At 41.3% G+C, this 17,331-nt stretch overlaps 2 protein-coding genes across 5 annotated transcripts in view; one reads left to right on the forward strand and one right to left on the reverse strand.

Moving 5' to 3' along the window:
- Positions 1 to 17,331, forward strand: part of schip1 (schwannomin interacting protein 1) — a 188,043-nt gene that overhangs the window by 155,557 nt on the left and 15,155 nt on the right. The window contains exon 1 of one of the 4 annotated variants that reach the window (XM_079354268.1): positions 8,935 to 9,267. The exons of the other annotated variants lie outside the window; for them this stretch is intronic. Coding sequence (XP_079210394.1) covers positions 9,238 to 9,267 — 30 coding nt within the window. The 5' untranslated portion in view covers positions 8,935 to 9,237. Of the gene's footprint in view, positions 1 to 8,934; positions 9,268 to 17,331 lie in introns of those variants that run through there. 4 annotated transcript variants of the gene reach the window in all.
- trim59 (tripartite motif containing 59) overlaps positions 1 to 17,331 on the reverse strand; it is a 117,531-nt gene that overhangs the window by 1,196 nt on the left and 99,004 nt on the right. The window lies entirely within an intron of this gene.

A 17,331-nucleotide genomic window follows, 5' to 3' on the forward strand; every position in this document is an offset into this window, starting at 1 on the left:
AGCCTGAAGGATAGATTTAAGGATTTTATCTTCCTCTTTTTTTTTTTACAGCTGTCAGAGGAAGCAACAAGCCCCCCTGAACATTTACATAAAAGGAAAGTGCCTCTCAAGCACACCATATAAACAATAATAGGGCTAAGACTTGCACCAACATCTACAAGTGTTGAGAGCTCTGTCCCAGTGAAGCACTTGAGGGCTGTAGAAAATAAAAGGGTGGGAAAAAAAGCAGCGAGAGGTTAGTGAATAGAGAAACGCAGAGAGTGGTTTCTGGGTTTCTTTCCCTCCACTTTGCGCTCTGTGATTATGTGCGAGTTCAGCAGATGAACTGTGCCCGCCACCCTCCACTAACAACCTAACTACTACCTCGGCCCAGCGCTCAGGCTGTATAGAGTGAGAGAGGGCGAGGGCAGGAGAGGAAAGAAATTGTAGGTTTTGTAAAGCCTTGAGTGCAGTTATAGTGGCTATAAATAGGTTCAAACTATGTGTGTGAAGTGGTCAAACAACGAGTTGGGCTCTGAACGGGGAAAGAAATCCTGAAGGTTGGATGTCGCAAAGTAGATTTTATGACGGTTGAGATTTTTAAAAATGATTTGGTGGTCATATTTAAGGTTTAAGATGATCAAAAAGGGTTGTAGAGATGAAGTAGCACAATCTAAATGCACAATATGATTGGTTAAAAAAGTGGAAGGGGCTTTATAGACAGTGGGCGGGACTTTTGTCCAGGTGTAGAGGCACCCTCTGAGGCTCCAGTGTCTGGTTCCAAACCACTATGCATAACCACTGTTCCTCGTGTGTGTGTGTGTGTGTGTGTGTGTGTGTGTGTACCAGCTGAAACACGCCTGGCTCTCTCTCTCTCTCTCTCTCTCTCTCTCTCTCTCTCTCTCACTCTCTCTCTCTCTCTCTCTCTCTCTCTCTCACACACACACTCCTCCTCGCACGCACACACACACACTCACACTGACTGCAGTGCCTCTGCTTTAAAGTCATCCATTTTTCTGTCTTCTGTTAGTCCACACACATGTTCAAACACATACCTCGCTGAAACAAAGGATGTTTTTTTCTTCACATGGTTTTCTGACAGCCGGCGAGAGTCGTTAGAAAAAAGAAAATTCTTCTATTTTCTGTCAGTGGACTATTTTTTTTTATCTCAGCTTAACCTTGGATCCCTCACAGCACGTTGGGCACTTAACTCAGGTAAAGATGAATATCATCAAATGTGTAGAAGTTAACTTCAACGTGATGTCTCTACTGTTAGACCAAAACAAAAGATCTGATTCAAAAAGAGATGTTAAGCAAAAGCCACCAAATGTGTTTAGAGCTAAGGGCACTACATTCCTTTACAGTCACATGCTTTCTCTTGAGTTGCTATGTAACAGAGTATGTTCAAAAAGTGTTTAGCATGCTTTAATATGTTGAATATGTAACACAAGTAGAGCCAACTCCACATCTGTCCCTGCATCTGTGTTTCCTCAGAACTCTAAGTGTGACCCCTTAATAAAGAGCAGGACTTAGACCATATGTGGGTTGCTGCAGGTAGCAGGATTTTCCCCTTCTTTTTCTGGCAAAGAAAAGAATATCCTCAAATGTGCAGTGCATGTGGGTTTGACTCCTGTTTTAAATAAGCAAAGCTCTGTGCTACATTCAAAACACCTGTTTGAACGTTCCTGAGGTGCAGAGAAAGGGACAGAACAGACAAGGCACGAACAAAATCCAACCTGGTATTGGTTCTTCATACCTCACGTTTCTGTTAGGATCTAAAGTTATTAAGGTCTAATTCATAATTGGTTCAAATGTGCTCTTCTTGGTCACCTGGGGAGACACAGAAACTATTAAAACCAACTTACCAGACAACAGACCAGCAACAAAATGTCTTCATATTAACTTTAAATACTGTTGTGAATGAATAAGATCCTGAACCCGACTGTGTAAAGTGTTCTTCGCACTGGCCTTGTCAGTCTTAGCCTGTGAATCAAAAAAAGAAAGGGCAGAAGCAAAACATTTAAACTATTTACCTTAAATGGGTAAAATCAGGTCTGCGGGGCTGAGCAGCCAGCCGGTCAACTCACTCTTTGAAAGGCAATTATAACACGCTCACTCAGATAACTGTCACCTATAATGGCCAGCTGCCTATTTGGCAGGCAGGAAAGATACTAAGAATGTTTGCATATGAAGAATATTAACGACAGAAGAGCCCTCATCCTTTAATTGTGGTCAAAAAAGTTTACGAATTTTTAACAAATGAGAGGGTCTGCTTAACCATGTGCTGTCCATCAAGCCTTCTCACATGTACATGCATTCTTCTGTTTCTTCTCCACACACACAGAACCAGAGAAGTTAGAAACATCAACAACAAAACATACTAAAGGTTATCAAGTTGAAGAGAGGAGTGTCGATGTCTGAACAGCTCTTATCTGGAGTCAAAGTGCAGTTGATACAACTTCCTGATAATATCTCCTTGTCTGCAGTTGTAAACAAACACACACTCCTCCTATATGCTGTGAGGAGTTTAAATGAAAGCTGACACGTGTCTCATTTGGTCATTCGATGAGCGCTCTATACTGATATAAGTTCAATATCTGAGACTGTATGGTGACATCTGTTGTATGCCTCTTTTCTCAATACAGTGTGGTAAACTTGGATTCCACTATTAAGGGTTTGAAAAACTAACAATGTAAGCTCCTGTGAGGAGTTTTTAGCTTGGAATTGAGGTTTTTTTAGCCTCATAATAAATATTCCTTTTCTCCTTTATCATCTTCTTTTTCCCGTCCTCTGTATCTTCTTTCTTTCTCTTTCTTATTTGTCCTTTTCCTTCTTCTTCATCATCCTCATCTTCTTTATTCGACGTTTCTCTTCTTTTTCAGCTACTTCTGTTTCTCATCGTCTTTTCTTTTCTTCATCATCCTTTCTCCTCTTTCTTCTTCTTCTTCTTCTTCTTCTTCTTCTTCTTCTTCTTCTTCTTCTTCTTCTTCTTCTTCTTCTTCTTCTTCTTCTTCTTCTTCTTCTTCTTCTTCTTCTTCTTCTTCTTCTTCTTCTTCTTCTTCTCCTCCTTTTCCTCTTCTTTTTCTTCTTCTCTTCGTGACACCCGCTGTCCTTTACAACCATCCAAGTCCTGTTTTCGGCTAATTGTCCTCTTCCTGAGGCTGTCAGGAAGCATTATAATCTAATGTTCTCACACAGCCAAAATACAGCAGGAGACCATTTACTTCCCAAAAAGCCTGAAGCCCCCCTCCGAACCCTCCCTCCCCTGTACACCCCCATGAAAACTATCAAATCGGGGCGCGGGGCAGTGAGTGGCAGAGCGTGCTGTGGAGGAAATGAGGGATTTATGTAGCAGCAAGGAGAAAGGCCTCTAATGTTATAACTTCTTGTCAATCCTCCGCCTGCACAGTCACACCGGAGCAGAGAACTCACACATATATATAATACACTCTGGCACAGGCTGGCTATATAAGAAAAAAAAGCAAAAAGAGAGCAAGGGCTGGAAATTGAGAAAGAGAGACAAAGGGTTTATGTTTTTTTCTGAGTATAGTGAAGGATTTTAAACTTCCATCAGTCACCTCTATACTGTCAGAAGAATAAAGAAAATGAGTCACAAACACACACAGCATCCTGTGTTTGAGGGGAGTGTGCACAAGCATGCAAGGACATGTGTGTTCATTTGGGTGGAGCTGAAACAACGCTCCTCTCTGCTTCAAATTACATGGTGTGTTTAGGTGTTTGTGTGTGTGTGTGTGTGTGTGTGTGTGTGTGTGTGTGTGTGTGTGTGTGTGTGTGTGTGTGTGTGAATTTGAGAGTTAGAGAAGTAGGTTGTGAAGTCGGTCTGTTTATGTCTGGCTAAAAATATAAGGAGGCATGTTTAAATCACTTCTACGCACCCACAAAGGCGTGAAAAAATAAAACGGGAGTATTTTCGTCTCTATGACACTGTGTCTTATCTAAGCACTTTGTGTGTGTGAGAGAGAAAGAGAGAGAAACAGTCAGAGAGACTTTGTGCCATCTCACGCAGAGAGCTTCATCTGTTGCTGTAGGGAGCAGCACATGTTCATCTCCTTCCATAACCATAACTCATGAATAATTATTCCATCAGACTAATGTAGGACTGCATTTTATGATGAGTCGCTATTATTATTATTATTATTATTATTATTATTATTATTAGTGTTGATCGCTTACTGGGTGAAAAATAAATGTTTCTTTTCCTAAAGTTGAGACAACATATTCACATTTGCTTGTTTGTCCAGCCACTGCTCATAAACCTCCAGTCTGTTTTTATGACTGTATTACAATGAATTCAGATCCATCATTCAGGCAGCTGTTTCTGTAAAGCACACTGCAATTTGTTCGTATTAAATCAGTAAGAGTAGAAGAAGCAAGCTACATGAAGTGACACAAAGTTGCGTCTAAAAAGGTATTAAAGAGATTTTTAAAAAATAAACTAACAAAAAGAATATACTTTTTGAAACGTCTACATGTTTTTTTGTTGTCGCCTGCGGTTCAAAGCTCAGAGACACTCGTGATGAGTGATGAATTTCTTATAGCTACTTTCACTGAAAGAGCGATATTTCATGATTTCATCTTTATTGACACTCACTGCACATACAGTAAACATATGTGACATAATAACATAAACTCAGACAGTCTCCTCAATAATTGGCATAGATCAACACATAAAAAAAGATTGTTTTATCTAGCGACTTATTGATCATTGTGTTGATCACTGATTCCCTTTGTTTCAGTTTTAGACTAAATTCGGATCTTTTGCCCATTTTTCAGTTTTTCTGTTCTGAATGTCTTTATCTGTAGTCAAGATAACAAGATAAAAATGTGTCTCACTGTTTGCCTCAGCTGCTTAGCATTCAGTGCGACTCACACCTCCTGTGTCTTAATGGACTCTGTCATAGCACAAATGTAACTAGTGGCCAGTTAGTCATTTACACATTTGATATACATATTTGTTGATGCATTTGAAAAAAAAATGGTGGAACACACATTAATACAGCCTGGTGGTCGCAGCAGGCTCAGATTTTCCACCAGTAATGTAGACAGTCCTCATTAGAACAACTTCTGGTGGTGGATCATAAGACTCTACACGCGCACACACACACACACACACACACACACACACACACACACACACACACACACACACGCATGCATGCTTGCACTCCCTGGCCTTCCACATCAGTTCCTCCCTGTCAGAGCGAGCTCATTACCGCCAGATCCCGGCCCTCACACTGAGCCGACCTGCTTTGCTATGCAGTGTTTTTACACTGGCACAAAATGTCAGCCCGCTAAAAGCGTCTGCGCTCCTCTCTGCCTGCTGAGAGGGAGAAAGACAGGGAAGGAGGAGGAAGACGGAGAAAATAAAGCGAATGTAACCACACAGAAAGGCCAGGGAGAAAAAAACAGTGAGAGAGGAGGGAGGGAGAGATGGCAAGGAGGCTGAAAAGAAAGAGGGCAAGCTGTTTGTTGGAGAGAAGGAGGAGGCAAAGCTAAGAAGAATCCTGATTTTTCCATGAGCTCTACGTAATGATACATTTAACCACCTACAGTATCATTTCCATCTCTGTACACAGAGTCAAGAACACTGCGTTATCCCTCTGTTCTCGAAGGCTTATGATGATGTTTGCATCTATAAATACGCTCACATCACAGAGTTAAACACACAGAGTCCCACATGAGTTCACTTTGGATGCAGCTCGAGTGCTGTGTTCACTTCAAAACTATCACAGGCACAGTGGCACATATAACAGCAATTCCTCTAGCTCTGTACATGCATAAATTACCCTCTGCGTTTGAATTTTTGCATTAGTATCAGCGTACTGCAACATTTTAGCATAAAGACACTTTTTGCATAAATCTTCTTGTCGCTTAGTTCTTAGATTTATACCACGAAGATCTCACAGTGTGGCCAATGTGTGGGAGGCTAAACTCCAATCTGCCAGCCTGTTGTCTCCTCCTGTCTTCTATAAAAAATATTTCCCCTGTATCTTCTTTGTGCAGATTTTGTCCACTTATATAATCACAAAGGCTGTCATTTGTTTTGTTGTTTCTCTTTTGCATTTCAATATAGATAATTAGTCAAATAATAGGAGAATCACGTGCTTCACACCATGCGTTTTGGGAAGTGTCGGACATTGTTTTCGTCTTTGGTGTTAACAGAAGTGGTCTTGGTCCCCACCTGTGCAATGACTCAGATTGTAACCTAGACAACCGTGTGAAGGTCAGCGGGAGGGGGGGATGACTGCTTCCATGGTGATAGAGGAGAGAAAAAAGGGGGCTGCTGTGGATTTGTGCATCAAAGCATGGCTCACAGATGTTGGACATCAAAGTTCTTTTTCCCCCTGCTGTGTTTGCCTGCCCTTGTTACGGTGCATACATGCACTGCCAGAAAGAAAAAATTGGTATCGATTTGTAGTCAAAGATGGGAGCATCATTCTTTAGTGTGTCTGAGGCTGGTGAGATCTTAATGCTGGTGCTAGGACATGACATCACTCAATCAATACTACATGATATTGTTTTTATCTTTGATGATGGCAGCTATTTAAACCTGTAGACCCACTAATGAGGAGGTTATGCCTAAAGTTGACAAGTATCTGTAGTACGTTTGGGAGAGTGGGTCTGATAAGTAATTACAGCTTGGCCTTTGACTTTGAATATACTATTTAAAAAAAAATTAATCTCACATTCAAGTAGTTTATATGGTTTTAAACACAAAAAAGTAATAATAATAATAATAATAATGTTTAGTACTAAATTACATGATATTAGATGAGAAGATTAGATTAGAAAACCTTCTTTATTCCCAGTAGGGAAACTCATTCACACAACCAATATCAACACTACAATCCCAATACACAACAAGTAGTTAAATAACAAACACCATTGAGACATCTTTTATAGCCATGAAACACAGCTGTTCATTCACATTTATGACAGCTGCTTTATGACAGATTAACACTGGGGCATCACTAGTCGCTCAATTATGGAACTTCAGAGTCCAACACTGCAAATCTTCATGACGTGTGTGATGAATGAAATAAGAATTGTCTAGAGAAGTTTGGACCATGTTGGCTATCTTTCCTCTGCTTACATGTCCAATGACAGCATACAGAGGGTACTGTATATGTTTCAATAACAATATATAACAAGCATTTATTGGAAACGCAGTTTAACCTAAGGTCCAACATTTTAGCCTACAGTTTCATAATAGTGTACTTTTTATGGGGATATGCAGGCCTGTTTACATTGTGCTTTGTAGTCCACTTGAAGTGACAAAACAGGAGAGGGCTGAATGGAGAAAAATTAAAACCATATTAGGACAAAAGCTTTAGCACCCCTTTGTATCCACCTGTCTTCACCATGCAGTGTTTCATCTCCCTGCTTTTTCTAACCTGACTTTTTTTTTCACCTTCCCACTGCATGCCTGTTAAATCAGCATCGTCTTTAACATGCTTTTACAAGGCCCAGGGCGACAGCTTTAACTGCAAGGGATAGAACTTTATCCCAAGTCAATGTCATGCACAGATAATTACATCCAAGGCTAGTGTAACGCCATGCAGCTGGGCAGCGCTCTGAAGGCCAAACTGGTGATGTGCAGGGTCAGGCAGAGAGATCAAAGCGGGCAATTTATCGATCTGCTTCCATGTCATTAAACCAAAGAGTGGTCTTGTTAAGGAAAGCAGCCCCACCCAACAGAGATCAATATGGAAGAGAGATGTCTGGATAACAGGAGGTGTGTGAGCTCCCCCAGCCAAAATAAATGGGGATAAATGAAAGCTGAATCGAAAGATGTGTGATTCAGTTTCAAATCCAGCACTGCACTCTTAAATATCACCGAATGTAGCCCTCCCAGAGCTCATAAACCAAACAGTTTCCAACCAAATGTATGAATGGATTGACAAACCAGGCACTTAACAATACTGATCTTAAAGTGTTGACAAGTCATTGATATAGAATGTGTAGTAGTGCTTGGATCCTTTTTAATAATAGCATAGTCTACTCTACACTCTTGAGCGTGTGAAGCCCCTCTCCAGAAAACCTGTGAGGCCATATACATATAATTAGACTCTTGTGAATGACCACAAACAATGCTTACAATTATTGTATAATGCCCCAGATGTAAAACTCTCAGGAAGCAGTTCACGTTTACCTCTCTGAGAGCTCGAACATTGATTAACACTCTACAAAACAAAGAGGTGGATGTATAACAGTGATATGTAGAGGTCAGGGAAGAGGAGCGGCTAGAGAGATGGAGAAGGCAGAGATTATGTGAGTAGGCTGGCCTGCCTTTGGATTATAGACCGGCCATCTGCCACGATGGGATTATAATCCCACAAAGAGAAAAACAGAGAATGAGGGGAAAATGTCCCCCTCATGCCCATGTGTGATGAAAAGGCAGTGACATCATTGTCAGGGTTGTCGCACAAAATGTTGTTGCAGGAACTATCCAACTGAAGAAAAAAAAAACAGTTTTTAGTCCAGGTAGTCGTGCATTTCTTTTTATTTATTTTTTTTCAGTTTTAAAAAAATTAATTAAATGTGAGGGATTCATTCTTAGCTCTGTTTTAAAACATTGCAGCCATTCTTATTGACTTTTCATGCAGCATAGACAGAATTAATAGAAAGGTTAAAGGTCACTCCTGCCCTACTCTTTTGCTCCCTCTGGCATGACTCCATATAAACCAGCAGAATGACACAATGACCCTGACCCCCACTCACCTCACCCTCCCTTCCTCCTTTTTGCACCGTCCCCTCTCCCAACTCTCCAACTCTGCACACACTCAGTCCAACAGCTCCACCCCTTTCCCAGCCCGTACCAGACGGAAAAAAAAAAGCTTTTCGCTGCAACCCTCCCTCCCTCTATTTTCTCTCTCTCTCTCTCTCTCTCCTGTTCTCTCTCACCCCTCCTCCTCCATACTCTCCCTCCCCTCCCTCTCTCTCTCTTTTGGCGTTTGGGGAAGCGGCGATCAGACCCTTCCCTTCTCTTTTAACAACCAGAGAAAACCAGAAAACAATCAGTAATCAGAGACAGAAAACAGACTGAAGTAGAGGAGAGACAAGCAGGAGCATTGATTTTTTTTTTTGTAGTTTATATCTTGAACTAAGTGGGATCGTTCCCCTTTCTCCTTTTCCTCTCCTCTTCCTCTTCACTGGAATACCACTGCAGGGCTGGGAATCTAATCCCAGTCCCTGTTCTTCCCACTCAGCCTGCTCCGTTTTAAGATGCTGTGAAAGATGGTCCACCAGGAAAACTGTGCTTACCAGGTAGTTTTCAAAGCCACGTAACACATCCCTTTCATTTATTTTCTTGCTAGTTTGATGTCAATTGTGTTGTTGTTTTCCCTCACTGTTAAGTTTATCTTTAATCTTTGGACTTCATGTTGAAATTCTGACATTTTTTGCACGTCTCTAGGACTTGTGTGTCATTGCAGAGACCAGTGTGGGAGTATTTCCTCTTTCCTTTCATGTTGCGTGATTGTGTTTGGAATCTGATGGCTTGCTGGTTGCTAAGAGAGCACTTAACTCAAGGGAATAATGTCCTACCTCCACTCCAGCTCCTCCTCAATCAGCCCCATCAATCCATGTCAAGGAGGCATGAGGTGTGCATGCATCTGCAAGCTAACAGTGTCACGACTGAACAGTGTGTTTGTGCGAGTGTATCCTGCGGTGCTGTTTTCATGTAGAGGATGCATGTAATTAAGTTTGTGTTCCAGAAAAATAGTCGAGAGAATTTAAATGTGAGTGGTTGCTTGGAGGGTTGTGTATTTGAGTGTGTGTGTTGGATCCTGGTGTGACATGTGACGAGTAATGTCCCGTTTTATCTCGATAGGAATGAAGCAGGCGTGATTAAAGGAAACAGAGTACATCACAGCTGTGCATCCGCTTTCTGTGTTACCAGCTCTGCTAAAGGGGAGAAAAAGTCTGCAATGCAGAGGAGAAGGAGTGTGGGAACAGGCAGGGAGGTAGATGAAAGGCAGAGGAGATGAGCTGAATACGCCAGGGGAGGCATTGAGGAGGGAAGACGGAGCTTCTTTGATGGAGAGAAGCAAGTGTAGAAGCCGGGAGAGATACAAAAAACAAAAAAAAGCTGCGGAGGAAGTGATGAAGAGGGAGCATGAGGTTCCTAAGGATGGGTGGGCCTTTTGGGTGCACTTAATCAACATGAAACTGAAACTTTTGAATCCACATTCTAACCAATACTGCGGTTGTGTACAAATGGAGCAGCGTTTTGTTTTGTTTTTTTTAGGGGGGGAGGGGATTGAAATATGCAATAGCTACAGTTTTTACTGCACTGCTGTTTTTTAGATTCTTTTTTTCCCAATGACTTCAAACTGGCTGTTAAATTCTCTGGCATTTAGTAGTGTGGAAAAAAATACAGCAATGAGGATAACGTGAACTGAAGTCAAATGGCTGAAGAAGGAGTTTGCAGCAAGCAAGAAAGATGAAGCATAATAAAAGGTGACACTGACGCTAGACTCTACTTGCAGTAGATCACAGAACCGCTGTATTGTGGTGCCTTGATTGCGGGCCACATTGGGCTGTATCAAATCTTATTGGAACAATATCATGTCGTGAGATAAGCTGTGATCCCCACTCTTCTTTCGTTAACATTTATAAAGCTGATCTCTCGATCAGGCACATCCGAAGGTTTTCTCACATCTCTCGTTAGGAATTTTTTTGCCGAAAGATGACATTAAATAATCTGACAAAAACATTTGTGTTAATCTTGCTGCGAGATCTCCAAATGTATAGTTGCTTGCCTGTAAGGGTGGATTTGTGATGGTGTGCGTGAGGGACCAGTTGCGTAACGGGATAAGGATTTCCTGCCATGTTCAGCGGTAGATAAAAACTAGCTGTAGCGACCAAGAGATAAAAGGGGGGGAAAAGACAGAAAACCAGGGGGAAATTGATGCCGAAGTGCTGGTGGAGACAGCGGATGAAAGGCAGAGATAAAACAGATGCAGGAGAAGTATCGACAAAACTACTGGAGAAATGGTTGGAAAGAGAGAAATGGGAACAGTGTATCCCTTTCTGAGGCAACTGAGATGATAAATGATAGGGGGCAGTGTAAGAATGATTGATATTGATTGAAGGAGCGAACATAGAGGGAGATTTAGAAAAAAAAAAGTTAGCGGTTGGAGGAAAAGAAGTGAAAGGCACAGAAGGCAGAAATAAAGAAACATAGAGGATAGGAGAGAGACTGAGAGTGGTAAGCGGAACAGAGGGTTCAGCCGCTGATAACAGTGACTCTCTAGAGGCCCCTCAATTAGACTGGTAACCTGGCAACCAGAAGGTAGACAGCGCCCCTAACACACAAACACACACCCAAGGATAGAGAGAAGCAAAGTGCAATGGGCAAAGAAGAGGGGGAGATGGAAAGATGTGTTTGATGAAGGAATAACATGTTAAAGGAGTAAACAGATTCAGTGGAAAAAAAGGCAGGGTGTTGTCACTTTATTTCTCATGGGGCAATTCATATCTTGGGGCAATCTTTGTTTTGGTTATCAGTGTTGTTGTTTTTCTCTTTTTTTGTCTTTAAGGTGTGGCACTAGTCTTCTTTCTTAGGCTTTTGGTTATTAAAGATAAAGAAGAGAAATAAGACAAGAAAAAGAGAATGAAAAATGCAGATGTCCTCCTGTTTTTGCTGGCCCTTGGATGTCTGAGACAATCTCCCACTTAGTGTCACAAACAATTTGCCAATTAAGTCACAGGCCCATAAATGGACCATTTGACCCATAGTCAACGTAACCCATGCATCGATTGAAGTCTTGTCCGTTTTGATAATAGACCAAGAAACAAAAAGGACAGAACATTGCTATCAGCTGCTGCAGCCCCCTCAATTATCCTGACACTGCTCTTCATTTTGTCAAGAGCATAAGTGAGCTTAAAGCATGTTGCCTCTCTGTGTCTTTACAGACTGAGGTCTCAATATGTCATCCTGCTTTCAGGTTTTTATGTAAATATATCGTAGAGCCATATCATTATGTGTTGCAGCAGATTCAGGAGCAGCAGGCTGAAGGATGATGGAGAGATTTATCAGCTTGGCCACAGCGTGTCATCCCGAGCGCTGTAGGAATACTGTGAGCTGGCCAAGGCTACAGGACCTCTGATTGAATGATGTCACACACAAACGCACACACACACATACACACACACACACAAAGGGTTTGTGTGTATTTACATGTGACGATTTATTTGTATGTATGTAATGCGTACATGTCCACAAGCTTGTGCAGTATTTTTAATGCATGACTGGTGTGGTCTGGAGTGAAGGAGAGCTTTAGTGTCAGTGTAACAGGAGACGAGGTGTGGCCTGATGAATTATAAATGAGAACTAACAGTGCAGTAGATATCACTGATGGATCATTGTTAGATGACATTTGACCAACAAAACTGGACATTCCGCCAAGGTATAGAATTACTGACATGATGAATTAGTATAGTTTACCATACAGTAGGTATCAGAAAAACAAAATTCTTTTAAATGTACAGATTAAAGCACATGTGAGGAGCTCTTATCTTGTTATGAAACAGACTGAAATGAATACTAATTTATTTATATGACCTACAAATATTCACATTACCATTAGTGGCAAGAGGGATTATTTTTCTACAGTAATTTTTTATACTTGTTATATCTGACGCTGGATAGGTGTAAGGCAGTGTGAAAACCATACCACAACAGCATTTGTTTACAATTTTTACAGCAAAGATTCACAGTGAATGATAAAAGGAGGCATGCTGAGATGCTTTATCTGTAAACGCATACGCTTCTAAAGGATGACAACAAACAGCAAAGAGATAATACAAAGACTACCACTTTGTCCACACCGGGCGGACATCATGACAAAATCAAACTGAAATATCCTCACAGGAGCTTTACATTATGTGCAAATCATAGCAAAGGTAGTTGTTGATCTAGCTGGATAATAATTAAGATGTTCTTGGAGACAGAGTCATATTTTATCAAAATCTTATTCAGTTTGCCAAAACTTTGTCTCCCTCCAACGCTGGCCTCTGTGTGAGTTAGCCGACTTCCTGATGGGCCGCCCTGTGCTCCTTTTTGCAGCCCAATTTGTTTGGAACACAAAGCATCGCCATGGAGAAATTCTCACCATGTTGCTATGGTAGCAACCTCCATTCTTGTTTTCCTGCTTTCCAAAATAAGATCAGTCCATTGCATTGCTTTCATGTGTGTCAGTGGAGAAACAAAGACATAAAGCATAAAGGGGACAATTTACAGATACAAAAACGTATATTATTGAAACAAAGAGTGCGTTTGTATGCCTCACAAGGGTAGGTTCATACCAGTTAAGCATATGCACGCTCACAGACACAAAAATACACACAGCGCCATTGGCCTTGGATCCCAAGCTTACAGGAGGTGCCAGGAACCCTCTCTCCCACAGTCACCCTCTGTTCATTTGGAACAATGAGCCATTCTCTACATGTATGTCTCTCTCTCTCTCTCTCGCTCCGTCTTGCTGTCTCTCTCTTGCTTGTTTGCTCCGTCAGCTGACCCACAGTCAAGCGTCAAAAGGATTTTACCTGTGTAAAAGTCTGAAAAATTAAGCTTTAAGTATCACAAGTTTTTTTTTTTTTTTTTTTTTTTTACCTTGTGACTGAGGCAAAACTGGTGTTCATTTCTATTTCCAACACTTCCTATGCATAGGTAGGCCAGGTAACAGCTCCCTCCCATCTGATTAAGCTCTGACTTCATCTTTACCATGAAGTCAGCCTCAGTAATGAGGCAGAGAATCAGTCAGCCCCACCCTGCATCCACATACAGGCCACTCTCGCTCCCATCTAACACCAATTTTATTGGCCTACACGTCCATGTGAGTGTGCTGTATTGTCCCCAGCAGCAGCTAGCAGTCCCATGTGGGTGGATGCAGGAGCCAGTCAGACAATTCTCTCTACTCTATCCGTAATCCTTAGGGATCAGCAGTGAATCAAACCCACTTCCTATTTTTTCCATTTAACCGCTCTATTCGTATGTGTGCGTGCTCAAATGCTCTTTGATGTTATCGTGCAAATGCATCATTCCCTATCCGTCTTCATCTCCATTTTTTTATATTCTTCATATCCCCCCCCTCCACTCCCCCCCAGCAGAGTAACAGATGAACATGACTCAAGTTCATCAGCATCCTTCAGCATTCTGTTCCCTCTCGTCTTTCTCCTCTCATCTCTTCCTCCTCTTTGTCCTTGGCAGGCTATTTTATTCCTTATCAGATATTGCTTCCCGTTAGATCTCAGACTATTCGGTATGATTCATCTATCGAATCAGTCTGCAGATGGAGGTTTGATTCTTTGCGGGAAGGCAAAAACAGAACTTTTAAAAAGCTTTGTGAGGCATTAGGTTGTCAGGTGATTGTGCTTCGGTTTAGAGTTTTCATATTTAAGTTTCCACATTTTCTGTGAAATACTTAAGAAATGGTCAGCTTAATTTTGCACTGAACCCTTATCCTCTGAACAAAAAAAGCCAACTCCTTAAATGCATCAGTGTTTCAGTATACATTTTAGAATTAGGCCTAATTACAGGAAAAAATCTGCTCAAGCAGTTATAAAGGAAGAAGATCCTGACAAAACTTTTTACAGCAACTTACAATGAGTTCTTGCATTACCTGTTCAAAGCGAAAACTTTTTAGTTGTATTTCATTTTAAATATAGCTTTACAAGTTATACACCTTCAATGTATTTCACTTCTGAAAAAAAAAACTTCCTGCTTATTTTTACTAGGCAATCAAAGTGTTTCATCTTTAGGATTTGGACTTGAGAAAAATGTATTTCAAGATGTCACCTGATATAATGACATTTATTGTATAATTTTGCAGTTTTCTAAAAAAATCATAGACAGAAAATTACTCAATGACCTGAATTATGACCTGAATAGTTAATCAGAAACAATAATCCTTACACTCATGTGTGATCACATTGTGTAGTGCTTATGATTTATAGAATTATTTCAACATATTTGTGTTTTTTTTAGTGTGTTTAACCAGTTAGTGGTTTGTGTGAAGCCATATTCCCCTGCTGTGTGATTGTGCGGCCATATGTGGACATTTTTTCTGTCTGGGCGGCTATGACAAATATATGAGTCACAGGTCGATAACGTCTCGCAGAGATGAGATCATTATACACCGTGGAGAGCTGGGATTGAAAATGTAAGTCACTGATACAAGGCACGGCCAATCTGTGTGTGTGTGAGTGAGTGAGTGAGTGAGTGTTTGTGCGCCAGACTAATGGTCCATTGTGCTCTGTCAGGGTTTATTTAGCTGGCCGGGGGCTGTGGGGTTGCTGCCTTTTGAATCCAGACAGGGCGCTATTTTTACTTTAGCAGGAAGGAGCACACTACCGCCACTGTTACATAAACACACACGTTCCTCCTCATATGCTTCAAATATGTAGGCTAATCCACATTTGAAGTAACAATGTTTTGTTCATAAACGTACACTAAATCTAAGCCATTTTAGATAAGAGGGTTAGCAGGCTTTAAAGGAAAAAAAACTAATTGGAGTTTGGTCTAACATAGAGAAAATAAATATATGAGCGGATGTGCCCAGTTTAGGGACTAAACACACACACATGGGCAAGCACAGCACAAGTGCACTGCTGTAAACACACACACATGGATAAGGTGTCTCTTTCCAAAATGGTTGTGAGCAGCTGCTGTCCTCACATTGGGGTGTGAAACTGGAAAAAAAAAAAATCACCAGTGTGAGTTTCTCCCTTGCCCTCTCTTTTTTTTTTTTGCTCTTTTCCTGGCTCCGACCACAGGGTGGAAGGTAGGGAGGGTCTAAAGGGGCCTTACTTCTGACCATTGTGCTTTCACACTCCTGCAGTAGAGGCAGCACAGCAGAGTAAACCTACAGGAGAGTGGAGGAGTCAGGCAGAAGCAGTGTCACAACATGTAAGAAAAAGACAAGGAGAAAGCCACCAGAAAAGGAGGAGATTTTATGTCAGATGAAGGCAGTGGGTGAGTCGAGCTGGTTTGGATTATGATGTGGACTGACTCAACTCAACCTCAGGAGTCAGTCTGGACTATCCTACTGACTGGGGAGTAGTGCGGAAAAGACAGGAGGATAAAGAGGGAGGGAAATGAGGGAGGCGTTGGATAATATGGATGGATGCGGTGGAGAAGATGATGTCATCAGGCAAACATCCAACGTGTACCTCAGTGATGACTACAAAGAGGTAAAGGATCAAGTGTGTCTTAACTGACGTCATTTTTAGTGCTAATTCATATAAAAGTGTGAAAATGACAACTTGTTTTGGGCAAGGGTTCTGGACTGTTTTTTTAGCCGGAGTCAGTGACTAGCAACACCAACACATAAGCTAACTTTACACCGCAAAGTATATGTTTATAATATGTTATAATGTTATACAGATTGTAAAACATAGAACTCATCTTTTTGGTGAGTTTTACAGACAGCTAGCTACATTTTTCTTTTCTTGGGACCAGCTGTGTTTCCCTGTTCTAAGTTTTCACACCAGGCCAAGCTAGGCTAACTGGCATCTTGCTCCAGAAGAGATAAATAAGCTGGTATTAATTTGGTATTCGAACCCTCAACAAGATAACTTTCAGGCTTATTACTAAATATCCCTACGGTATCTTTAGTGCAGCTATGATACAATCCAAACATTGATGTTGAGCTAATGCTGAAGTTTGGGTGTTTAAGTTGTTATTCGGGGCAAAGCATGACATAATGGTGTCATAGAAACCAGGCTTTTATCCTTAAATCTGCTTCACTCTTCAGGAGAAAAAAAACAAAATCCTTCAAAGAATCTTTTCCCAAAAATCTCAAGCTCAAATATCACCCAGAGACCTATTGTCCTGTCTGAACCCACTTCATGCTCCCTGTCTATCGTCCCTCCCTTTGTCATTCTCCTCCTTTCTTTCTTTCCCTTTATCCTAACCTAACCTCCCCCACACTTATTTTACCAAACACACACACACACACACACACACACACACACACACACACACACACACACATTCGTGTGCAGCTCTTGACCACTTTCTGGGTTGTTCTCTTCCGCTCTGAGTGACAGGAGCAGCCTTACACTGACCTGAGGCTGAACCTTACCAGGGCTCATAGGTCAGGTCCCTTATCGGGGATGGAATGCACCGCGAGACAGACAGTCGGGTCTCAGATAGCAGGAGTGAACCCCTCACACATATTCCTAGCTTAAAGATGATACAGAGACGTAGACTTTTTGAACTGTCTTGTCTTAATTTCTGTACTGTGAAAATAAAGCTACAGCCAAAATGGTTAGTTAGCTTTGCATCCAGAACTATTGAGTAAATAGTCTTAAACGATATTGGTT

Source organism: Symphodus melops, assembly GCF_947650265.1.
Source record: "Symphodus melops genome assembly, chromosome: 10".
Lineage (NCBI taxonomy): Eukaryota > Metazoa > Chordata > Actinopteri > Labriformes > Labridae > Symphodus > Symphodus melops.